The 27,553-nt window shown below is 35.1% G+C and overlaps 1 protein-coding gene across 1 annotated transcript in view; it reads right to left on the reverse strand.

Annotated features, from left to right (window-relative positions):
* Positions 1-27,553, reverse strand: part of LOC129245286 (protein prickle) — a 123,462-nt gene that overhangs the window by 37,177 nt on the left and 58,732 nt on the right. The window contains exon 2 of the mRNA XM_054883368.1: positions 3,831-4,551. Coding sequence (XP_054739343.1) covers positions 3,831-4,551 — 721 coding nt within the window. The remainder of the gene's footprint in view (positions 1-3,830; positions 4,552-27,553) is intronic.

The following is a 27,553-nucleotide window of genomic DNA, read 5'->3' on the forward strand; positions in this document are numbered from 1 at the left end:
TGCAGAAAAGCCACTAGAATTATCACAAAAAATATCCGAATTCCCTTTTCATTTTCATCTGCTTGGTATAGGATCGCAAGGAATTACTATTTCTAAAATACACATTTTTTTATCTTAATTTAAAAAGTTTTTATTTTACATATTTTTTTACATTTGAGGGTTTCAACATGTGAGGTACTTATCTTAGAGGAAATCGTAAGATCACCGAATGAAATATGGCGTAATGAAACTACCTGCAGAATAGCTCGGTGATTGTGACCGACTCTCAATGCTAAACGCACAGAATCTCCAAAAGCCAAAATAAGCAATAAGCAGTCTTAGAACACCGATTCCAGTTAGAACGGGGCACTGTCTAAGAGAGAGGCGCGCTTCTGCAGAAGCTGTCTAGATGAGGAAGAAGAAGTGACCATATCGCACTTTCTGTGCCATTGTCCTGATCTATCCAATCGTAGATTTACTATTTTAGGTACACAAGTTTTGGATGCATTGGAAGATTTCAGTTCTACAGTCATCATGGCTTTCTAAAATTTTTTAAAAGCACACATTGGTTTTAGGAAAGATAAGGACAAATTCTCTAAGCGGCAAAACAATGGGCTATGAGCCTGAGTGTATCCCACAGGACAACCGCTTCAACCTAACCTAACTAACTTCATTCAGTACATAAAATATATTTACTTTTTTGCTAAAAATAGTAATAATAGAAGATGTAATTTTGTGTATAAAAATTATACAAAACATTGAATTACTTTTCCTAGTACTAAAACGTAACCACTTTTAATGATTTTTTTTTCATATACATCCCGCTGCAAAATTATAATTACACCACAATTTTTTTCTTATAAGAATATAGTTCATACTACAACAGAAACTAAGTAAAGTTTCAAACTTCGTAAAGAATTTAATCACTTTTTTCAAAATCTCATTAAATTCAAAATCTCTTTAACTTGAATTTTTTTAACTTTTCAGAGTATGCCGTTTTATAGGCCATTAAATTTTAGTATAACAAAGCGCATGTCTGAAATGCCTACAATACACCGTTGATTTTTGACAATTTTTTTTTTCGCAACCGCAGCTAGTATTTGTATTGAAAAAGTCCTAGGAAAGAATCCATATATACCCCGCGAGGAAATGATAGCACATCAGAATTTTGACCAGTCTTGATTATGCACCTTCGTTTTTTAGTTTTATTTTTGTAATATATAAAGGTGCCATTCTCCAGTAAAATCCATATAAATCCAGTTTTAAAATTTTATATAAAAATTAAAAAAAAAAAATCCACAAGCTTTTCTTTAAATTAGAACTTCTAGAAATAATTTTGGCATGAAGTGGTGCAGATTTTTAAATTCTAATAAAGCACCAGTTTGAAGTTGCTGTAAAATCCCGTTTACTTTTTATAATTTTTTTTCTTCAAAGGGTTGTGCATTTTCTCTATATATCGAGTTTTTTTAAGCTGCATGAGAACTATCGATATCGTTAGCTATGGTTTGATAGCTGAGTATGTCAAACTGTGTTGACATTTCTGTTCAGTAAGGTTTGTCAAGTAATCGACAGAACAAAGCTTCCATATTGTGGAAATTTACCTTGAAAAAAATAATTCTGTTCGCTAAGTTCATAGAGCACTGGCGGCATGGCCGGTGCCTATTTTTTTCGAAATGAATGGCGACCACTGTCCAGCCAAGCTTACTGAATTTTTGTTTCCCAAAAATTAATCAGCTAAACATTGACGACATTTGGTTTCAACAACACTTTGTTATTCTAAAATTTTATAAGCTAAGACTACATACCAAAAAGTATTCTTGCCATTCTGAATGACATTCAGGCAGTACTTGTGGCCCTATCGTCGTGTGAGCTCAAATCCTCACTGGTACTTGAGTGAATCAATTAGCTTAATCCAATAGGACCGCTTAATTGCATTCGGCTCATTTGGGTCCCAGGACACAGGGGTATAACTGGGAACGAAATAGCGGACACATTGGTGAGAGAGGCTGCCGCTTCACCTTGAATAGCACTAGAGCCCTTCTTTGTTTTGGGACAACACACCATCAAAGAGAAGCTCTGGAGTGAAAAGCTAGGGCTAAGGGAAGTTTGCTCGAATCTCGGTGAAACACCAAAATTAAGAAAAACATTTTTCTAATAGCGGTCGCCCCTCGGCAGGCAATGGCAAACCTCCGAGTGAATTTCTGCCATGAAAAAGTTCCTCATAAAAATATCTGCCGTTCGGAGTCGGCTTGAAACTGTAGGTCCCTCCATTTGTGGACGAACATTAAGACGCATAAATAGGAGGAGGAGCTCGGCCAAACACCTAAATATTATATATAATAAGTTTGCTGGAATCAAATTATGGGGCTGCACCATGCAAAATCCTTAATGGGTGGGTACAACCAAAAAGGTTTAAACAACTCATAACCCTCCCGAAGGATAATCTGAGAATGCTCACGGGCATTCTCACTGGCCACTGCAGACTGCGAAGTCATGTGCACATGATCCCAATCCCGGGAGACTCCAATGCACCTTCTCGTGGAATGCAGCGCTATAGCACGGAGAAGGTTGAAACATCTTGGCTAACTGCAATCAGAGGAAAGGCACATTCGCTCAATCCAACCCAGCTCTATCCTGAACTTAATAAGGGAACTGGGCTTGGCTGAAGTACTGTTATGATTAGAGGGCAAAAAATAACACGAGGTTGAAGTGCAAACCTCATAAAGAATCTAATCTAATCTAAAAACTTTTCTGAAAAGAAGTTTGAAACATAAATTTTAATGATTTTTGTTTTTTGTTACTTAAAAAAAATATCGAACATTAAATTGGTGAAAATATTGATGCGCTATCATTTGTAGCGGACTATATGTAAGAGCACAGTGCATTCGATTAAAGCAGCTACTCCACATTTTAGTTTGAAATTTCTCTCAGTGCCATGACAATCGGCTAGATATGGATTTCACCAGATTAAAGGTGACACAACTAGACATTCAATATAACAAAGTATCTCAACGGATTGTAGTCGAATGTCTGTACTAATGTATGCACGCATGTATCCGGCGCGATGCGTAAGAAATCTTTAGCAGTTGCCGTGCAGTAAAATGATAAACACCAAAGCGCTCTCAACTTACATGAGTACAAGTATATTTTTGAGTAACTGCTGTGCAGCTGGCAACGCATTGGATAGGCATACCACAAATCTTTATGATACCGAAGACACATAGCGACAGCAGTTAGGCATGTAAGGGAAGCCTACAAGGCTACTCCGATGAAGTCTTGCAGTTATCATCATGAAATGGATGCCGCGCAAAAAGATTTAGCGGGCTGTCGGTTGTTGGGTGTTGGTTGGTTATATTACACAATAGTACTGAGCGCTGCCGCACATTGTTGCTGTGAATGGTGTTGAAAGGTTGGCAAAGCGTGCGCGTTGGAACTTGATATGCCAGCGCAAGGCGTATATGAATCGCACTGGCAATGACGCTTTGTGTGTGGATATGAAGGCATAGTGAGTGACGCCCATATATTTATGCACTTACATATGTATGTGTGTATGCATGAATGCAGTTTATAGTTTATTGCCTTTCAATGCATTGCTATGTATGCGCTAGTAAATAACTCTCAACGTGTGTAATTGCATTCTTCCACTCATTGCTAATTCATACTGATTGCAATATCCTATCATATTCAAGTTTGCAATATCCGATCACATTAAGTTAATCAAAACAATCGTGGCATAATTTCACGCCTATCCACAGCACCTTTACTGCACTTTTGTACTTTCCAGCCACGCGCTTCTCGATTTCAACCTCAACAAATTCTAGAAAATGTAAACTTTTTTTTGTATTGCTCACCTGATCTGGCCTTAGACCGGGCGGCACCCAAGTATATTCTTCCAGCGCGCAACCGCTGTCATCGTCTGAATGGGAATGCCGCTGCATGTCGAGCTGCTGGTGGCCAACAAGCGCGAAAGGCGGGTGCGCAGACGAAGGATGATGTAGCAGCGAAGGCGGTGAGGGAGATGAAATCGCTGGCGACAGTTGGTGGGGCACATGTTGTTGTTGATGCTGCTGCTGCTGGTGCATTCCGTGCGGTGGATGTTGGTGTTTCAGCGATGAGGTCGAGTATTTGGACGATGAAGAGTGTGCCGAATGCGCTGGCGAATACTGTTGTGGTGCGTGATGCGCCAGCATGCCGACTGAAGGTGAGCCATGCGGCGGCGCTGGTGGCGGTAGTTGATGATGTGGTGGCAAATATTGTTGATGCAATTGATGGTGATGGGATGGTGGTAGTGGCGGTTGTTGTTGTTGTGATATCGGTGGCGGCGGGTGATGGAATTGACGTTGCAGTGGTAGCGGTGACGTTGGCAAACCTGTGGCATTGGGGCTGTATAAAGCGCTAGCAGACGAGCTGCTGGGCAAGCCGCTGGTTGCACCTGGCCCGCTAATACCTAAACTGCCACTACCACCAACCGACACTGCTGCTGCGGCTGCTGCGCTGGGCGAAAAATGACGCGGTAGTGTTGGTATTTTTTGCAAATACGAAACTTGTGTCAACGGCGTGCGGCTGATGGGCCTGCAAAAAGAAAAAAGGAAATGAGAAAACAATTATTAAAGGAATTTTAAAAATAGTTGAATTAAAAAATGGTTAAAAGAAAAAATTAATTGAACTTGTGACGGCATCAGTTGCTGCTGCAGCAGTGATTATTGGCGTGTCGTGGTAATCAATCTCTTTCCAATTTTATTTTCTACTAACTGTGCCTCTACCAGCCTTGTCTACATTTGTGTGTATGTGTGTCCTACTTTAGAGGAATTACAACCATTCCCGGTTGCCGCAATATGCAGCCAGCTGTGTGGCATGCAGCATAGCAAATTGAAAGTTAATTAAATTTTAAGTGGTTGAGCTCGCTCAAACCCGAAAGGTAAAGTTGAAAGTTTCAACGGCAATTAGGGCGCGCAACTACAGCCTACTGGGCCTGTTATTTGAGGAATTGCTGATAGACGAAATTGGCATTCGTTCGTAATTTATAATCAAAGAAATCGTATAGAATTGAGTGAAAATAGTTGCAATTGAATACATTTTTAAGCCATCAATATGATTCTGGGAGCTTCAAAAAAAAAACATAATAAAAATCAAAGGAAGAATGTATTTTGAATTCAGAGAGCGACACCTCCTATAGTTAATTAGGTTACTTTCCGTATGCATTCTGTGCAGCTGTTTGAGTTCTAATGTAATTTGCGGATTAAAATTCGATAGCATTTAGATAGATAATTTAGATCCGATAAAAATATTATTGCTTTCGTAAAACAATCACGCTAAATATGTTAAGACTAACTTTCCGTATATCCTTCTGATGTTATAAACTAAAACTCTTATTAAATATTAACACAGCCAGCCCGAAATAAATTTTACTAAAATGTGCACAAATATAAAAGTATAAAGTAACGTCCGGACCGAATGGAGCATTCGCTACTTGCTTCATCTTCAAAAATTTAGGATGCATCCACAATCGAATTATTAAGATTTTCCGATTGAGGCCGATTGCCAGGTGTCTTAAAATGTAAATAATTTTTTACAAAACATGAGGAATTTTTTGTTTAATCCATTTCTTTAATGCGATCTGTTTTTTAAACATTAAACAGTACTTTTACTTAAAGCTGTTTAATTCATTTAAAAAACATTTAAGGAATGTACCCAGTGGTGCAACCATTTACTAATCTTATGATAAATAATAGTATATGTTTCTGAGTATTATTCCTAGAGCCTTCCGTTTGATGCAAATATGGGTATTCCATATAAGTTTGGTGATGATTATATTTTTCAATTTAGTGTAAAAGTGTTTGCCTCTTTTGGCTTAACACGCCACTCTTTCAAGTTTCATTTTATTAAGGTGGCTTAGAATTTTGAAGAAATCGATTTTGTTTTTTTTGATATTTCGAAAGTATAGGCTTTTAAGAATACACTACCAAATTTTTGTAAAGATATTCCTAGTATTTTCGAACTACAGCCGTTTTAGCAGCAGATTCATCACGCGGGCACTCCCAAAACTTTAAACTCAATTATCTCAAAATTACTTTTTCCAGTCTGGTGTCTGTGTCTGTGTCAAAAAAAAACTATTCAACCGAATCGTCTGAGCTATTTATTGCTCATTGTAGGGGGGCCTTTTTTAAAATTATTAAAATAAAGCACATTTGTTTTTGTGTAGGTAAAAGAAGTTAAATAAAAAGCCTAAAAAAATTAAATATCGTTTTTCATTTTTTTCATTGTAAAAACAAAAATCCTGAAAATACCCTAAATTTTCGAGCTTTAGACCACCGGCCCACTTTAAGTCCTTTTCGGAGTCTTTGAGTGCGCAACGAATGGAATAAACTTCGGAGGCTGACCTTCCGCAATTTTCTTGCCTGCGGATATCAAAGCACTTTGTACCAATCTGAGGTGTGTCTGTCACACAGTTCAAACTTACCAAAAATGTGTTACTGAACTGAGCTACCCAATCACAAGAAGTGTGAACAGGCTATTACTAAAAATTCCGTATATCTGTAAACTCTGTGGTCGTACGATAATTTCATTTTTATCTTAAGTCGACGTAAGCTACTATGATATACGGCCACAGGCTATTAGCAGAGTTAGATGGAAAGGAGGCACAAAAGAATATGACTTGATTATTACCTTAGACGTTAAAATTGCCTTCAATTCGGCAAACTGCAAAACGAATTACTGGAGCTCTCCATGGTTTTTAAATTTCAACATACTTCAGAAAAATCATAAAGATAAAATGTTGATATTCAATACGAAGGAAGGCGTGAATGAATATAAAGTCATTGGAAGGGTGCTACAAGAAAATGTTCTAGGTCCCTGAATGTGCATAAATAAAATGAAATAAATAAATAATTGGCTACTATGTAGGCTGCTGCACTCACTTCTGTACAGTGAACCTATCAGGTCCGTGACACTGAATAAAACCTCATACCTACACGAAAAGGGATCCTTGCATCGGCTTTAAGTTATAAAATTATATAGCGCGTTCCGAATTTAATCAGAGGAAGCAGCATCAGGGAGGAAAACATCGTGACATTTTGGCGAGAGAAATGGCTAAATCATCAAAAAGTGTGGTAGTTGTAAAACAACGAAGTATATAGAATTTCTGCCACAGGTGGCAGAGTCGGTGGAGCAATTCACCTAGACTTATCACGTATCTTCTTTTGTACGAAGTTGGCTAAACCATCGACGTGGGGAAGTGGATTTTCGCCTTATCTAAATATTGACAGGGCATGAATGTTTTAAAGTTTACTTACATAAATTCGGACATTATTGAAGACGCAAAACATTGTTTTTTTAACCGTCCGCAGTTTAAACCCGAAATGGATTTGAGCACTAAGGGGGGAAAGGCACTTAATGTCTTGTGCCACCTTCCCTAGAACAAAAATCACACCAAAGCTTTATGCGCTCTTCAGCTAAAATTTACAGTTTTACAGAATATTTTTACTATTTTTATGCCGGTCATAAATAGTAAAATCTCGGCCACATATTTACAAAATTGAATTTTTTCCAAAATTTTTCAAAGGGTACTAAATCTCCGCAATGATATACTTATATGTATATACACAAATACTTGTAACAGAATTGCAACAATGTTTTTATAACAACACTTTTCTAGTCATTTTTGTCGATTTGCATTTTAACAGCCAGTTGGCAACACTGTTACAGTGTAAGTCGATTAACAGACGAAAAAATTGGCGATAACTATGAAGCGCTCCCAAAAGAGTGTGGAACAATATAAATTTCTATAAGCGTCAGTGACAAAAGCTAGCAAAAGGAAAATAAAGCAGAATGCGATGCAAAAATAAAATAACAGAAAAAACATGAATTTCGAAAAAAAACACTCGCAATAAAAAATGTAATAAATATCAAAAAACTTTGGCTTTGCTTCCTGCATTTTTATGAATTTTTTGTTGTCTTTGCAATACGCTTTTTTGCGTACTTTTGACAGCTGTCAATGCATGTTGGCGGATATTTTGGTGGGTTCATGACGCGTGTTCGCCGTTCGTCGACGCTGCATGCATCCAACGGCTCGTAAATGCGATATTTTTGTTTTGTTATCTACGGCTTGCAAATGCGCCACGGCAACATCCAGCCAAACGACAAAATTCACGTGAGTGCAAATTGCATATATTTATTTATACACACATAAGTATATGGTATTTTTGTTTTTACATTTTTTTTATTTTGGCGTAAACTATTTTCGTTGGTGCCAGTATTTTGTTCATTATTGCTATTGTTGTCATGTGTATGATACGTTTACCACAGGGGGTAGAGATGTTTTGCTACAACTGAAAGGCAAGCGGACAGCTGTGAGTGTGCAAACAATTCGAAATGATGTGAAAAAAATGCTCGTGCATACCCAGCAGGGAAATCTAAACTGGCGTTCTGGGGCAGAGGGAACTAAAACCTTTTTATTATTTTTTTTTCTTTATTTATTTATATAAAATCTCAATATAGTTTATCTTCTGTTTCTTCTGTTTGTCGTGGTGAGGGCCCGTTGCAAAGCTGGGTTATCAATTTCTTCATATATTTTCTCTGCTATTATTATTTTTGACTTTCACCAAAGGTATTGGGAATTAAAAAAATTATTTAAAATTAAACTGGCATTATTCACATATCTACAAGTAAAACGATTGGTTATATTTTTTTTAATCTGTGTTTAATTAATTGTTTGACTTATACGATGAATAGGAAAAAAGGACTCCGAGATTCTGGGTGAATCCTTTTTTGCCGAAAATGAAAGTGCACAGTCTGCAAAACTAAAACTATCAAAGATGCTGCCAATGTGAGTTTAAAAAGTCAAAAAATCCCAATTGCTACAGCCCAGTAGATACAAAATGGACGAGCTCTGCGAGAATAGACAAGTCACAATTTAATGGGTACCAGCGTACAAGGGAATAGAGGGAAATGAGAGAGTTAACGAGCTTGCTAAGACAGACACCGGCCTGCCTAAGATGAGTTGGTCCAATGTATATCCCTCTCTCTCAGTTTCGAAGAAGGAACTAGACGAGAAACGAACTCTGGAGCACAGTCTATATGGGAAGCCTCGACCTCTCACAGGATTGCTCAATAATGCTAAGAATTTGCAACACGAAAACAACAAACTTTATTTTATCACTCCCAAGGAAGGAAAGTAAAATATTGGTTGAAGTACTGACGGATCATTGTCTCACCTCATATCACGCAGCCAAAATGAGATTAGTTCAGAACGACGCGTGGAACTTACGCGAAGAAGAAAGGGGTACGTCCCTTGCTACTGTCCTGTTCTAAGCAGAACTCGGGATCTTCTCTGAAGGATATTGCTGACAAAAGTTTAAACCGTTTATTAAGGGGACAGATACCTGTAAAATTTCAATTTTTTTTTATTTTCATAAAATGTTAATATTATATAATCCTTTAAGAATACGTCAAAAAAATTTTGATCGTAAATTAAAGTATTTCTTATGTTATAGATCGTCAACCGTGACGACTCTATTCTTTGCGTTCGAGCGCTGGGAGAGGTATATAGTAGTTACGTTGTATTCAAACTTTAGACACGTTTTTCTCAGAACTATATTTTTCGAATTGTGGTACACGTTAACTCGAAAAGTTATTGACCGATCTCTCTGAAATTTTGCACACATCTTTTTTATGATATTACTTTCTATGTGAATTTACCAGTTCTCGAAAATTTCGAAGCAAAAATGGTAGGAAAATTCGCGCCAGAATTACTTTTTTTAAGCATTTTATTCCGCGATTTTTTTTTCATTTATTGTTAATTCATATAGAAATTACGACATTAATAACGAATTTTTGTATTCAGATCACTGACACCGATGCTACAATGCTCGCCGATTGAGAAGCCCCTGCTGCGACCTTCCTGAAAGAATTGAGTGTACATCCGTCATTTTAAATTATAAAATGTATATTATTTTAATGTGTAAATAAACTGTATGCCAATTTAAAAAAAATATATTGACTTTGATTTTAAATAGTTTTAATGAAAATCAGGGAAAATATGGGCGTTTACAGGTATCTGTCCCCTTAAAACTCGACAAGACATGTGTTACGAATCCCACAACACTGGTAACACTACGGTATCTTGTGGTCTGTGTGAGATCTATTCAGATTAGCCAAACATACCTAGCTTAACCTATAGCCCATTGCTACACAGGTCCTGCACATATTTCATTTCACTCAGCATATTTCATTACATGAATTGCCAACTTCATTCAATTTGCTGTCCCGATTGGCAATTTCATTGAAATTGACCTTTGAAATCATCAAAAATTTAGTGTAGAGACGTTAAGCTACGAAACTTGTGATATTGTTTGAGTGGTTTAAAAAAGGGAATATAGTATTTTGAATATTAATTTTAGTTATTTTCAAGAACTACAATAGTTCTTCGAACAACATTTATCTCAAAAGCTGTGAGGACATGTGTGCTGAACTGATCCAAGCACAAGCCAATTAAAATTGTGTATTGGACTATGGGAGTGCCTGGTCAGTAGTAAAAGACGATATCTGGCTCGAAGGACCAAAGCATCCAAAATACTTACATGCAAATATTTTTAAGGATTTTCTTATTATATTTTTTCTGATTGATTTATGTGCGTACGTAGGGACGATGGGTGCAGCGTAAAATTAATGGGAATGTAAAATAACAGTGATGCCCATCGATTCCTAAGATGCAAAGGTACCAAAAATCGATATATTATAACAATTATTCTGAGATTACACTATATTCAAACGAAATAGAATACCTAATTCATACAAAAAGATAAGGGTAAATACTAATTATAGCTTCACAGTATGACTCTAATAATTGAAGTTTTCAATTTACCGATAGCCATGTCAGCTAGTGTTTATCTATAGTGCGTTTAAATTTTAATTATAATAAAGTTAAAGAATAAAAATAAAGAACAGGCCTTTATTTTTAGGTTACGTTTAACCTATTTTTTTGAGAATGGTAACACAAATGACATGCCAAATGTGTTCATAATTTACTTAAAGGTTTGACATTTACGAAATTGGACGCTATACGCTTGAACAAAATTGGGAAATATTGAAAACCTATTTCCAAAGTGGTAAGTCTTCTTCTCATTTTCTGATTTTCACATCGGTGGCTACGTCAATAAGCAAAATTGTCGGATTTGGGGCTCAGAAAATCCACACGTTACTGTAGAGAAGCAAATGCATCCACAACGAGTCACTGTTTGGTGCGATTTTTGGTCTGGCGGTATTATCGGGCCATTTTTTTTCGGAAATAAGCGAGGAGCCGCGGTTACAGTAAATGGCGAGCATTACCGGGACATGCTCAACGAGTTGTTTCCAAAAATTGAAGAGGATGACATAGACGAAATTTTGTTTCGACAGGACGGTGCAACTTGTCACACTGCCAAAGTTACACCCGAACTTTTGGTTACCGTTTTTGAAAACCGAATAATTAGCCGAAATTCCGATATCAATTGGCCGCCTCGGAGCTGTGATTTAAGCCCGTTGGACTATTTTTTGTAGGGAGCCGTTAAGGACAAATGCTATGCGAACCATCCAGAGACGATTGATGTTTTAAAACACGAAATCGAAGTTGCCATTCATGAAATTGGAGCCCAAACAATCGAAAATGTGCTTAAAAATTGGGTTGATCGAATGGTCTACTGTAAAGCCAGTCGTGGCAGTCATTTGACCGATATTATTTTTCATTCATAAATGACAATGTTCAATCTTCAAAATAAAAAAAAAAAGTTTGGAAAAATATTGATTAGTTTTTTTTTATAGCCGATTCAAAAAACAAATTTTACCCTATATTTGTAACAGTTAGATAATTGGATAGATAATGAAATTCTTTTTGCAGGATAAGAGCGAGTGCTTCCATGTTCAACTTCGTGTGGTTAAAAAATCTAATCACTTAATTTTGAAATATGCTTTTAAACATAAATTGGCGCATTTTGAAAAAAATCGAAAATTACTTTGAGTAGAGGCTAAGGCACAACTGAAAATAATTGCCTACCATATAATCAAAAAATACTTATTTTTGTATTCGTACCTTAGAAAATTAACAAAAGGAGGATCACACTTCGGCCTTAAGGGGGTCCGATGGTCTAGAAATTTCAAAAAATCGATTTTTTGTTTTTTTGATATTCCGAAAGTATCTTAAGAATATACTGAGCAAATTTCATGCGGAAATTCCCATTATTATAGCTTCTACAGCCCATTAACTAGGCACAGAAAGGTTCGCGCGCTCCTGTACCTCAAACTTTAAACTTCATTTATGTCGAAACGACTTTTTTCGGCCTGGTGTTGTCAAAAAAAAACTTCAATTCAACCCAATCAAATTTAATTATGTTGCTCACAACACCAATGGCTATCGCTAGAATCAAATTATTATTTCAACTATCATATTTCGTATGAAAAACACCCGAATTTTAGAGTGTCAAATTCAAAACTGCGCCATTTTATGAAATTTTTTTTCACCCGGGATATAGCTACAGTCATACTGATTAATAATTTTGTTGGTTTTTGCCTTTCAGATAAATAGAAAAGCCAAATTGGACAACACCGTCCAGGTCCAATTTTTCGGGAGGTTCAACTTCTACGCCGTTTTTAAAATTACCAAAATTACAAAAAAAAAATCATTTTTGTATCTAAAATAAGTTAAATTAAGTTGTTAAGTTAAGTTAGTTAAGTTAAAGGCCTAAAAAATTTAAATATCGTTTTTCAGTTTTTTATTGTAAAAAAAACATTCCTGAAAGTACCCGAAATTTTCGAGCTCTAGATCACCGGGACCCCTTAACCTGTTAACCGGGGAATTAGCTATTGCTCAGCTCGTTTCAGAATTGGGACTTTTTCCTCGCAGCGATAAGTAATATCTAGGGGGAATATCGTTTTTAACTTATGGTTTCTATTTATTTTGATAAAATATTCTATAATTCAAATGTATTCAATATATATAACCACTTTAAGATTTAATAGATAAGAACAACGTAGAACGTAATGCGTTCAATATATAACGATTAATTTGCATGACGAAAAATTTCGTCATGCCCATTGCAGAAGGCTTTTATGTATGGCGAAATATTTCGTCATACCCAGTTAACAGGTTAAGATATGTTGTGCCCAAGCTTTAGTATCTTACGTGAGTGACAGTTTTGAGATTCAATGAAATTAATTTTATTTATTTGTTAGTGACCTTTACATTTTATACTCGGCTGTATTTGTTTCTAACTTTATTTTTGATCGACATCTCTGTGTATTTCTGTCAAGTCAGCACACATGTTTTGGATTTGAAGCAAAGTGTATTTAAAGGGAAATTTTGGTTTCTGTTTTATTATTTTCTGAATTTTTTTCACATTTTATATTCTCGTGCAAAAGTGCTTTTATTCCCCTCTAAAAAATTCAAACAAAAATTCTGTTTCAACTCTATTTGACAGTTTGATGTGTCAATATCCCAGGAGGCGTTTTGTTGACGTTGTCATTGCATTTGCGTTGTTATTGTTGTAGTTTCATTGGTTTTAGTGGCTTGTCGGCTGTTTTGTGTTCTGCGGTTGCCTGTCAATTAATTTTTTTCAACCAGTTGTTTGGAGTTGATAACATAGAATTTGCTCTTCAATATTTTTTTTGTCTTTTGCATTCGTTATTGTTATTGTTTTATGTAGTGGGTCAAAGGAATTAGAATTTAATTGGTTAGGCACAAGTGGTGCATGCTTTTTTAATGAATAAATTGGGCATTGTTTCTTTTTTATTTATGGTATTCTAATTGAATTCAAGAGCTCTAAAGGAATTTGTGATCAAAAGCGTTTGGTTTTAGTTTTTATTTGGTAAATGAGTTGTAGGGTTGCTGGTGGTTAAGCTGAAGTGGGGCAGGAAAATATATAATTTCTTTCCATTTTTTTGCAAACAGACAAGAGTAATAATAAAGATTCTCTTGATCCCATTTGTGATGTTGGCATTTGTTAGCGTCCTGTAATTAGTATGTACTTGCCCTAATAACTATTCATTCGAACTCCTCCGATTTATCTCTATATACCCTGTTGCAAACTTAGCCAATGCACAACTATTTTTAATAAAAATATAGTTCACACTACAACAAAAACCTTATAACACAAACCAAACTTTGTAAAAAGTTGTTCAAAATTGCTTAGAATCTCTTAAAAAAGTTCAACTTTTTAGCTAGAATTTTTAGAATAAATATTTCTGGGTATGCAGTTTTATAGACCATTGAATTTTAGTAAAACAGAATGCAAGCTTCAAGTGACTACAAAATACCGTTGATATGCCGACCTTTTTTGTTGACGGTGCCGTGCTTTTTTTTCATATGAAAAAAATTAGACTATGAATTGGCTTGAATTGCTATCCACAGAGCTATTTTTCTAAGTTTTTTTTTTCGTTCTTCTAAACAAGCAAAAGTTGCTTACTTCAATCTACAACGAGCACCATATTTTGGATTTCCTCAACGCTTATTGAATGACCCTCGTATCAAAACCAATTATAGTAGAAAAGAAATTCGTTACAATTTCACACAACAACACGATGCATTTGAGTACATATATACTTACAGGTACATATATACCAACACATTCATACATCACCATCCTCCTTACAGCTGACCAAAAGTGCACCAATTTTTAAGCTTAAATTCAGGTGGGCCCGAATTTGTGCACCATAATTTGTTACAGTAAGGAATTTTATTCGCATAACAATATTTCTATTATAAATTCACAATATCACAAGCGAATCTCTTTATATTATTTGTACGAGTAGGTAGACAAATTTGCGGTTCATTCCTGACCTCATTTTTTCCAGCTTTGGCTATCACACAGCATAACGTCTGGCACGCTAAAATATGCTAACAAAATTTCACACCATCAAACGAACACTAATACTTTGAAGGAGTTTAAAGGTAATTGAAAAAAATCGTATTTTCTCAAAAATTTTGCAACAAATATAATAAACGTGCATTTTGTGCAATCGCCAAATTTTTCACGCAAATGTGTCTCGCTGCAATTTGTTACTTCGCAGCTGAACTGGTCATTGAGATTTTTCCCAGCTTGCAGCTTTTTGTATGTATGTATGTATGTGTGACTGTTGGTCGTTTAATTTTCCTATGCTCGAGTTTGCAACTGACCATTACAATATTTGACTTGAGTGCACATGAATTTTACGGTAATTTCTTTTAAGCTGGAGTTTTTTCTACAATTTGCCCTGATTTTTTCTTTTCTTTTCGGCTGTGCTTTGTGTTTTATTTATGGTTTGGTTTTTGGTTAAAGTAAGAAAAAAATATACAGTTAACTGTTCTACAAATGCGCTGCGGCAAGATTAGTTTTTGTTTGACTAGATAATTTTTTTTTCTTTCTTGGGTGGCGTGCAGCAATTTGCTTTATGGTTCTTTTTTTGTAGTAATTGTTTGTTATATTGAGCTTTTGTATGCACTGTATTTCATATTTTCATAACTCTTCTAGTAGACAACTTTGCAATTTGCTTATTAAGCTGTAAAATTTCGAATTAGTCATGGAGATCATGAGGAAAAATTGAAATGCAATGTTAGAAGAAAATACATATACATACAGTGAAAACACATAGCACAAAGCACAATCATATTTTATCTTTTAACCAGCGGAAACTAAATGAATGATATGTCAATCATTAATGAGGCTAGGGAGCATTTTGTAAATACAAATTTGTAGTCATAACCTTTGTAACGGTTTTTACAAACAAAAGAAAGAGAAGTAGATATACAGTGAGTGCCATCAAAAAGTACATCTATTTTTGGCATTGCTGCAGTATTTATTTTTTACAACAAATCGGCTACATTAATAAAAAAAAAATTTATTGTAATTTTTTTAATTACAAAAAAATTTCATAAATGTTTATTAAAATATTTCAGAATTTTTAGGGAGTAAATTTTTAATTGCTCATTCAATTTTAGTATGGAATGAAATGGAATTGTGGATTACCAGAGTTCTCTCAAGCATTAGGCAATATCGCCTATTGCACTTAACTTCTATAGGGAGGATGTACGAGACAAGGAGAGACAGTTGCCAAAAAAGCAATACGTATATACTATGTATATAAGTATTGATATAATTGACTGATCCCCTTCTTATTTGTAGCTTGCGTCCATACACCGCGTGCGAAGTATGAGCTACTTGTGTCAAAATTATCCGTTATTCAAAACAAAACTTGTGCTTGGGCCACCCTGTAGGAAGATATCACAACATTTTAGAAATTTGAAAAATCTTGAATATAAATCGCTCGCACTCCAGTGCCCACATGTATGCACATATATAAAAAATTTCAGATGAATGAAGTCATAATTTTCTAATTTTTTTCGGATTCGATATCTGTAAATCGACTACAGGCAACCATTTGAGGTAATACATAGTAATTAAAAAACGTAAATATATGTATACTAGGCCGGGTCGATTTGTGGGGAGGCAAAAAAATCGCAATTGCTCTTTGAAAATCATATTCTAGGTATCAAAATAAGAAACTTTGCCGAAGGAACCATATCTCTAAAACGAATTCTGATGTCCCCCAATTTGGGTCGAACTTTTTAGTTTCTTTTCTATAACTCACTTAAATTAATTTTTTCATTTACATATGTTCTGACTAAATAAATTTCTTAAGAGAAAAAAATAGATATTATTATAAATAAATAAAAATAAAGAAAAAACATAGCCATTTAGTTGATTTTTTCATGTAAAGGCCAAAAATGGTGATATTTTTAAATTGGGGGATATCAGAATTCGTATTAGAGGCATGGTTCCTTCGGCAAAGTTACTTATTTTGATCCCTAGAATAGGATTTTCACAGAGCAATGAGCGATTTTTAAATCGACCCGCCCTAATGTATATATATCTTAACCGTTTTTTGTGACATAATGGAAATGCCAAAACTATAAAATAAAAGAAAACATATTTGACCCTAAATACTTAAGCAGCCATAAGCGGATATTCTGTTGTGATTTCTAAAAGATTAACAAAATGTTAGCGCTCCACTCATAGGTCATCTTTTGCATAACAAAAGAAGGGAGATACATTTTTGAAGAGACACACGAGCCCAGTGTTGACAATAAAGCAATAAAAATGTTGTAAAATGTGAAGAACCAACGAAAACCATGGCATGCACAGCTGAGTAAATCATAAAAGTTTAGAATTAAACTCGATGTTGATTTTATCGCTGCCAAGGAGATAGAAACTATAAAAATAAATGTAGTAAAGAGATAAATAGTTACAAATTCAGTTACAGACTAAAGAAATATGAATAAAAACATAAAAATAACAATAGCGGATAACTTTTTTGATATAACAGAAGCGATTTTTTTTTTTTTTCAAAATAGTTCACTTCCAATTCACACCAGTTGCGTTAAATAACTTTACCGCTAGGACTTATTGACTTTTTTTGGATAATTTATTTGCTTCTAGTTTTAATTTTACTAATTTTGTATGAAAATATAGTTTATTCTATTACAAAGGCCATATAAATGCCAAATAAATACCAAACAAAATTCTACCAAAATCTCATACTTTTTAATCAGACTTCTTGAAAAAATTTGGAGTATGCAATTCTATAGCTCAATGAATTTTTTAAATAAAAAGGTGAAAGTTTCGAGCAGCTAAAAAATTGCGTTGATTTTCGAAAAATTTTTGTTGCTGACGGTTTTGGGCTTTTTCTTCATACAGTGCACAGCATAAATCTTGATACCCTACTATTTCTAAGTATAATTTTAGGAAATTTCACATGCTATTTTAGATTTCGAAAAACTTCAGCGCAAAAGGTAATACAAAGATTCAAAAAGGAGAAAAAAAATCGAAAATAAGCAGAGTACGGCCTGCCCTAGAAAGCTAACTGAGAGAAAGGAACACCTTATCAAGAGAACAATAGAAAAAAATACTTTCGTAACTGCTCCGAATAAAGCTACGGTATTGCAAACATCTCTAAACACCATATTTAAAACTCCTTCAAGAGAACTTGTTACAATGCGCTGAAAAAATGGGATTGTCTGGTGGATTTTACTTTCACGATCCCAAACACACCGCGCACATAGTGAAGTTGTGACTAATACATAAAGTACCTCATTTGTTATCAACGCCTCCACAGAGCGCAGATATAAGCCCTATAGAGCATTTATGGGATCATTAGCAAAAACGATGAAGGAAAAGCCACACAACTTCTAAAAATCAACTTAAAAGCTTGCTCCAAGTCGATTGGCAAAATATAAATTCGGATTATAGAAACAATTTGATTCACTCAATGCCTGACAGACTAAGGGGTTATTCTATTACGATCCTACTTAATATTAAACGTAATTTTTTTGAAATTGTTACTAAACTTTTTCATACACACAATCTTTATTCCAAGAGTATCAACACTTTTGCTGTACGAATTTTCAGATTTTCTATGGTTTTTCCCCTCTTATTTGATAACGAGATTGTTTATATTTTATATTTTCTTATATTTCACAAGAGAACAATTGGATTTATTTAACTTTTAATAAAATATGAAAGTTCTCAAAAGCTTTCGTGATATTTTTTTTAAAACATCTTCGAATTGGTAGGGTATCAAGACTTCTGTTGCACGCTGTATATTGAGCACTCTGACGCTGGCAACCTAGCAAAAGAGAATATAGTTTAGATAAGGCTCTGCTAGATACACTTCTCAAGACAATAAAAGGGAGAGCAAAATATTTACAAAGTTTTACAGGAACTAATATCTGGCCTCCATACTTCATGCACAAAAGACTCAGAGGACTTTGGAGCTGTCTCAATACTTGCGCTGAGAACTCTGTGCTTCTTGGAAAAGTTGAGAAGGGCAGTAGCGAAAATATTGGCTAGATTGACTACTAAAAATATAAACAACAAATTTATATTTGTTTTTCGTTGAAACAAAGATAAAATTTTGAGTATTTTCTCTGCTTTCTGCTTGATTTCCGGGTTTTTGAGAATGAATTGAGGATTAAACACCTAATGTCCCTCGGATACATCAACAAATGAGGGATGTTTGCAGAGAGTTCATCGTATTATAACTCAAGCCATACTTATTTTCCTCCTGAATTTTGCCTAAGAGATTTGGTACTCATTAATGATCTCTCGGCCTACTCATTGTGAGGACTTCAAACCTGGTGGCTAAATAGCCGATGATTCACTGCCCATTCGTCTTTCTGTGAGAAGAGCTAGGCTTCTTTTTTCAAAACTTCAGCAAGTTCTTTGCACTTCGTTCATCAAGTGAACTCGATACTCGATACTCGCCTACTGTTAGCAGCTATTATAGTTTTTCTTTGAGTGAGGAAAAGAGAAATCTCAGGGAAACTTGAGTGTTTGTACCAGATCTATGGAATCATGCCTCAGATTTTTTTCGGCGCAGCATTACACCTTCAATATTCATTGTTAGGGCACATCGTTAGAACATTACTTTTTAAAAGTCCATTTACATTGGAAGGTATCTTGCAGAAAAAATATTCAGCTAAATATCAAAAAATATTTAAATGCTTTGGTTGAGCTTAGTTTTTTTCGCACTCTTCGAATTTTGCTAAGAACTTCTATTAATATTAAAGAGCTAAAATAACTTTTGCAATTGCATGAAAGATAAAGTACGGATCAAAGTTTCAAGATAGGTATATTTTTCTCTATAATATTCCAAACCATAACACATCTAGAGGCAATACTTCACTGAAATTGAGTAAATCTATGGTAGTTATTATAGTTTTTGGAGTGCTTAAAAATATATATGAAGATTATTATAACAAGCGCGCATTCACTCATCAAACGCAGCGGTGCTTTGAACTGACATTTCTGGCGATAATTTTTATTTACTTGTGGCTTTCTCAAGTTTTTTAATAGTTTTTTTTTTTTCCAGGAAAGTTGAAAAAGGCGACCAACAAATTTTTCAACTTTGCATAGTGAAATCTGCTCTAAATGGCAATTGTTTAATGTACCGTAACCTATTTTGATGATTTGGCTGCCCGTTCACTAAATTCATGAGGCTTGGTCTATGCTCTTACATTGTATTTTTAAGTAATACTTCAACCCAAACATTAGCGTACACTTTGAGTGGATTTTAACGAGCAATCACACATCCAAACAAAGACACTTTACTAGGCTGACATTTCTCACATTAGTCAAGTACAAAATGCCACATTTCCGTTTAAAGTTTTGACAATGACGTAGAAAATGTTTAAGCGCTAAGAAAAAGTGCAAATCATTTTGAGAAACCAAAAATTAAGCAACAAAATATTTAAGCTTTTATCTTTTAAAATGACAGACACTTCAAAAGAGCGGAAATATTGAGGCACTTTAAAAGAAAAAGTGGCATTAAGCGATAGATAGACAGATAATGGGATTATCAAATAGAGATTTTCGTATGTGTCGATGTTCACAATAATAGCAGCGCGGCTTAGACAAAGTTTTATTTTTTATAAAAGTATTATTATTTTTTTTACGAAAATTAGTTTGTACTACAACAAAAGCCAAATAATTCAGAATTTTAAACTCTTAAAAAATTCTAAAAATTTTCATCAATATATTAAATGTTTAACCCATTAAATTCTGATGTAACATCTATCGAGAAAATCATATATTTTTTTACTCCAAATTAATATTGTATCATGATACCATAATAAAATGATAATCAAAAAATGATAAGATAAACAAAATGTATGATATACCGAAGGGTCTAAGTCGAATAATGAAAAAAATTACGCAGCCGTATTTGTGCTTAGAAGCCAAAAAAATTTGAAAATGGACTAATATCCAACAAGGCTGCAAGTTTAACTATTAAAATAATTGCTCCTGAATGCATGAAAGAAAAATGGCCCTGAAACATTTCTGCAAAACTGCTGTTGTGCTTGCACAGAAGATATTCCCGATATGAGAAATTTCTTATTTTTTTTGTAAGTCGGGCAGTCATAACTGAATAGCATTCGGATGTGCACAAGTTTAAAACCTCGGTCACGAAACACCAAATTATAGAAGCGATCGCTCATCAGTAGACAATGATAGACAAACAGCAAGACGCACATAACAAATAGGGGGAGGAGCTCGCAAAATATCCAAACAGGATGTAAGTGCCTCTGCATATTGTACGCCTAAGCATAGCATTTTGTCATACTAAGGTAAGACAATTTTCAAGTGGGAGAGCGATTGAGTAAATATTATATTTTATACTATGCATATTTTCCAGAATATGCCTGTATGTTGAATTTTTTTATGATGAATTATAAAATCAAACAGCTTCACCAAGCCTCAGTGAATTTTCGTAGCTTATGGCTCGCTGAAAACATAGGTGAAAGTAGTTTATTCTCATATATACTGGTAAAAAAAATAATATGCTTTTCTTAGAGGTTAGGTTTTCAAGTTGGCACTACTTTTTTCGTAGATGGTCTTTTTGACAGCTGTCACTTGATTTATGCTCAGTTTGGTTTGCCATTTCATAATGAATAGACTTACACCTGAACAACGTTTGCAAATCGTGCAAATTTATTACGAAAATAATGGTTCGGTTCGCGCGACGCATCGAAGAAAATTTTGTTCAGCGATGAAGCTCACTTTTGGTTGAATGGGTATGTCAATAAGCAAAATTGTCGCATTTGGAGTGAACATAATCCACAAGCCATTGCTGAGACGCCGTTAGATCCTCAAAAAAGCACTGTTTGGTGTGCTCTATGGGCAGAGGGAATCATTGGTCGATATTTCTTTAAAAATGAAGCCGGCCATAATGTTACAGTCAATGGAGAGCGCTATAGAGCCATGATTAATGACTTTTCGTACCTGAATTGGACGATGTTGATGTGGACGACCTTTGGTTCCAACAAGACGGCGCTACATGCCATACAGCCAACGCAACAATCGGTTTATTGAAGGAAACTTTTGGTGAGCGCATTATCTCGCGACGTGGACCTGTGGCGTGGCCTCCAAGATCGTGCGATATAACACCGCTGGACTATTTCTTGTGAGGCTATGTGAAGTCGCTTGTCTACGCAGATAAGCCCGAGACGATTGACGTCTTGGAAGAGAATATTCGGCGCGTTATTGCTGACATACGGCCCCAATTGCTGCAAAAAGTGGTCGAAAATTGGGCCTCTCGGCTGGAATTTATTCGAGCCAGCCGCGGCGGCCACTTGCCCGAAATCATTTTTAAAACATAATGGCAAACCCTTATCTTTATAATAAAGCTAAATTCTTGGCCATAACATTAAATTATATACGTTTTATTTCATCTTAAAAACCTAACCTCTAAAAAAACACCCTTTACTAGTAATTTAAAACTCTTCTATTTCCACTAACACAATTTCCAAACTTGTAGCTGAGCTTACCGGTCACTGATAGTCTGTATTCACGCAAAAAATCAGGGTTTATCATTTAATTCCCATTGCAGAAGCCGTGCGGGCCTTTCAGAGATGGTGACTGTTGAGCACTTTCTCCAACTTAATTTCATCAATCTTCTCCATTACATTAACAGCTCTGGCTGGCTGTAGATATATGCTTGTTAGAGGTCTTATCGGAATGGCATACAAATATTTTTCACTTAATAAATTTATTGGGTAAGTATTTATATTATTCAACTTTTAAAAAATTGGGTTTTCGACCCTAAGTCTAACTTTTGTAGATCAATTCAAAATTAGGAGTATTAACTAAGCCCTTCGTTCGAACCTGAGAAAAAGTATTGTATATTCATAATGTTTTTTTTTTTTTTTGAACAGTGTAGTTGTAATTTGACTTATACCCGACGCGCTAGAGTAAAAAAGACGAACCGTCATGAGTTTGTATGACTGAATTGATATTCAATAAAAAAAATTGTTTGTTTGGTCTTGATGAAACTATAACACTATTATGTTTGGCCGCATATGCGGAGATTCAAAAAGGGTGTGCGCAAGAGATCAGTTGATTCCATTAGAAAAAAAATCTATCTTTCGGTCCTTATACATACATATTTTTCACCTTACAAAGAGTCTGGACATTTGTTTGTTTACCTATGGTCTACACATAGACAGGTGACCATCGAGTCAGCTCAATGACCGAAACATTCGCATTGAAAACATTCACTTACACGTTTACAAAATTCTTCTCGCTACCAAATGAGGAGGCCAACGAAGATGCATTTTGGCTAACAATGACGAAAATTTCATAATTAGAGGCCTTTCTAAGCGGCCACTATCCGATGGGAGTCTATGGAGTGAGACTTAACCTTCATACTATAGGTGCGATTATCCTTTACAGTGGCTGTATGGATCTTAATGAAGAGAAATTGTTTTAGCGTCTACTTCTCAGCGCGCTGCTTTAGCGAGGATAAGTTTCAGACTTATTATATCTTATTTTTTGCGAGCAACTGGGTAGCTGTCATTTGTGGTTAATAGCTGATTGACTTGATTCATCCATATTTCCTAATAACCATAGTTTGAATATGATCTTTCCGCCTTTTCCCTGTATTACGTATTTTCAATAGTTCCACAATGGACCACATTTTTACTTTATTTAAGGCATCTAACTTAGCTAGTTAACTAATATGCTAGATTATGGTTAGCTTATTTCTTATTTTTATTTAAAATAGCTCCGTTTTAGTCCTTATCCAGCTGGTAGTGTTCTTGTCACAACTGAAATATTCTCGTTACTTCCAAATTCCATTCTACGGTTGTACACAGTTGTACACAGTTGTTTGCTGCTGGAATGCCAAAATCTATATAAGTATATAAATGTATTTGTTAATGATTGGCAGTAGCGCCGCGAAGCACCTGTCCTCTCGTAGTGGTGCTAGTAGCTGTTGGTTAACTCGTTGGAGAAGCGAACAAACCGCAACATATCTGTAGTGCCAAAAATATATCTGCCTGTATCTAATTTGCCTTGCTACCGCCAGTCGCAGACATGCATGTGCATTTATTATTGTTGTTTTACGTTGGTTATAAAGTTTTTTGTTGCCCTTGCATAGTCATCGGCATCACTTTGTAGGCGACAGGTGGCTCATAAAATGATGTCTCGGAATTTCACCTCCGAGACTTGTTTTGTTTTGACGACACCATTGTTTGTTGTTTACCATATGCATATAGTTGTTGTTGCATTCATTACATAGTATTTTTTAAACCCTTCCTACTACAAGTAGCAAATATACTTAAGTTTATATGACAATACGAGTACGAGTATATGATCTCACATTTTCCTTTAGCACTATTCCTTAAGTACAGTATTGGCCAAAACTTGAGTACCGTTTTCGGATATAATTTTTTTATATATTGAATGGTTTCATGGAAACGCTGCTATAGAACTAAATTTTCGACCAGCCATACGCGGCCGTTAAAACTTTTTACTGTTGAATATTTCGAAATTGCTTTGAATTTAAATTGTTCACCGATTTTACTACTTTTCTTTTGATAGCTTTCACATTGTAAATGCAAAAATATTTATTTTATTATGAAAAAATACACAAATCAAGCATAAATACTATTGAGTCTGATTTAATGAGCTTGGAAGTTTAAAATATCTCATCCACATTATAGGACTGCAGCACCCTGTAGTATAAATAATTGGAAGACAGCAGAATTTACTTTGTAATCCAGACCCTACGATTTTACATTTGCATTATAGTCAGAATATTTAACGTGGTAGTGCAAGCGGTAACAGAGGAAGAGCTCCACTCCGTTGAAGGAACTTGACTACGTTTGTCTTCACTAGGCATTTCTAATTGGCGTCGGATAGCAGATGAAAGAAACGACTAGCGCCCTTTCGTGAACTCGGCCAAAATCATTTATGTGGTTACTGTGCCAATAAAGAAGAAGAATATTTATTAATGCAGCTTTTTTGTGTACACCTTTTTGTTTTGCTATTCATTAAACAAGGAGGGAACTACAATAAAACTGGAGAGAACTACATATAGTTGGCCTTGCGAAAAACATGGTTGGTTTTGTCTTTGTTTGGCTATGGCCAATTAACTGGTAAACGTCAAAATCATATCTTCTTCTTCGCTTATTTGGGAAAATTCCTGCTTAAAACTATATATTATATTTGGATAATTTTCGGATGTCCACCATTCGTGCCAACTCTTCGGTGGCCGCCCGGGTAATAGTGTGGGTTTTTGTGCCTTTCTTCGCCATAAGCGCTATGCGTTCGGTCGGTATTCTGCAAACATGGTTTCTGCATATTTTTTTTCTTTCCTCTTATCCTCCAGATATAACCCCTGTTACATAACAAATCTCTCTAATTTCGTCATTTGATTTTCTGTCGTTGGTTTTTCATCATTTGGTTTTGTTATTGAAGTGCTTGTTCTCTTTTATGGAAATGTCTGCTCTTGTTTCCTCCGCTTACATTAGAATCGGTCTCTTGCTTTCAATGTTTATGCATTCGTTTTTTTTTCCTATAATGTCGGTCTTAGGCAGCCAGATAGTGTTGATGATTTGTTTACCGCAGTCTTCATTTATTTCCTTAGATGCTTACTGCTGGTAATTTGTGAACCCAAGTATGAGAGCTCCATGACTTGTTCTATTGCCTTATTACCTTGGCCTTTGCCACCGACAGCTGCTGTTTATTCTCTGTTAGTTGTCCTTTAACTTTAATCGCTCTTTTATTGTTGCTTTTTAATTCGCATATTGCAACCAAGATATTATTTGGAGTTATTTTCTTATTCAGTTGCCGTAGCACATCATTTAATCGCAACCTGGTCAAATGCTTTTGTGAGATCGACAAAGCATAAGTAAGCGGGTTTACTTAACTCTAAGGAGTTTTCTGTAATTTGTCTCAACATAAAGATGGCATGCACCATCGTGCTGTTTTTCCTGCATGCTTCCTGTTCCTCTGCAATATCTTGCTACGAAATTTGATTTGCAATGATTTTTGTGATAGTTTTGAGTAGGCTCACGGAATCGTATGTAATGTGATTTAGCGGATTCGAAGAAAATGTTCTCGTTTCAGTTTGAATAAGAATGAGCCCCGCGGGCAATAAATACAATTTTTCGAAACACAATTTACAGTTTGCGAAAAGCTATAGCAACTCAATATTCTGAATAGTTAGACTACTTTTCTTTTTATTTTTTATTAATTTTTTGTACAAATATAGTTCAATTTACTATCACATAAGTCAAACACAAGTCACTAAGGCAACCTTTTTAACCACCAAAAAGAAAAAAAAACTTGTGTGCGCGGTTTTATAGTTCAGTAAATTTGTGTATTATAATGTTCCAGATTTAAGTGGCTCAAAATTGTGGTTTATTAAATTTTCCGCCTTACGGTATAGCGCATTTTCTGCATGTACTAAAAAAATTCGCGTATGAGAAACGCCGTTGGGGTAAAAATTAACTGAATTCTGTAGCAATTTGCGTTTTATTATACCAAAATTTAATAAGCTAAAAAAATGCATACAAACGATTTTTCTAGAAATTGTAATAAAAAAATGTAGAATTGTGACGAAAAGTTTGCGCGATTTTTTAAATTTTTGTATGAAGTTCGAAACTTGCATTTTTTCGTTTTGGTTAGGCAATGAGAAAAAATGGGCAAAAACTGATCAAAATTTTGGGTTATATATATATTATTGGCGCGCTCACCCTTTTTGGGTATTTTGGCCGAGCTCCTCCTCTATTTGTGGCGCGCGTCTTAATGTTGTTCCACCAATGGTTTCAAGCGGCAGATATTTTTTTTATGAGGAGCTTTTTCATGGCAGAATTACACTCGGTGGTTTGCGATTGTCTGCCGAGGGCCGACCGCTATTAGAAAAGACTTTTTCTTCATTTTGATCTTTCACCGAGACTCGAACCTTCGTTCTCTTTTGATTCCGAATGACAGTCACGCACGAACCCATTCGGCATTTCGCAAGCTGTATATCATAAAGCAAAAACAAGAAACCTAAGGAAGTTAATAACTTTTTGCATGTAACTTTAACTGTAAGTGCATGTTCCATCTTATTTTTGCTATTATCTGCATTATTGTTATTGTATGTATTTTAGTTACTCAATTTTTTCCGTTCATTATTCTTTGCACAATTATTACTTCAATTCTAAAGGGTCCTTCAAAAGACGCGTCTAGATGTTGTTTTAAAATAAAACATGTAAAAACTTAGATGCTTTCGGGTTTGAATATTTTTATTCAAAATACGAGTAAAATAAAATTATTAGAGAAAAATGAAATCACTTAAATTTTCACCATGAGCACGTCTACAGGTGAGTTCGGCCAAACGGTCGATTCCGGAATGTCTAATTATTGCAAGGGTCGAAATATCGATGTTGAAGGCTGTGCTACAACGGCAATATTTTCAACAGAACCTCCAGGTTTTGGTCAGCCAGTCATTTTTTTGTCCTCGACAGAACTATTTTTTTTTTTATTTTTTCACCCACCTTTAAGTTGCTTAAGTCGACCCATTCAAACGATTATTTACACCAAGCAATTTACGAGTTTTGCAATATATTGCTCTTAAAGATTGACTATTTTCGTAATAAGTTTCATCAATGTTAACGCGTTGTTCTATCGTGTAAAATTGTTGATCTGTCTTTTTGACACTTGTCAAATATGACTTAAAGCGCAGGTACCGTCTAGGAATTATTCACTTCTGACATGTAGGCGTCCCTTTGAAAGACCCTTTATAG

Source organism: Anastrepha obliqua, chromosome 4 (assembly GCF_027943255.1).
Source record: "Anastrepha obliqua isolate idAnaObli1 chromosome 4, idAnaObli1_1.0, whole genome shotgun sequence".
NCBI classification, from domain to species: domain Eukaryota; kingdom Metazoa; phylum Arthropoda; class Insecta; order Diptera; family Tephritidae; genus Anastrepha; species Anastrepha obliqua.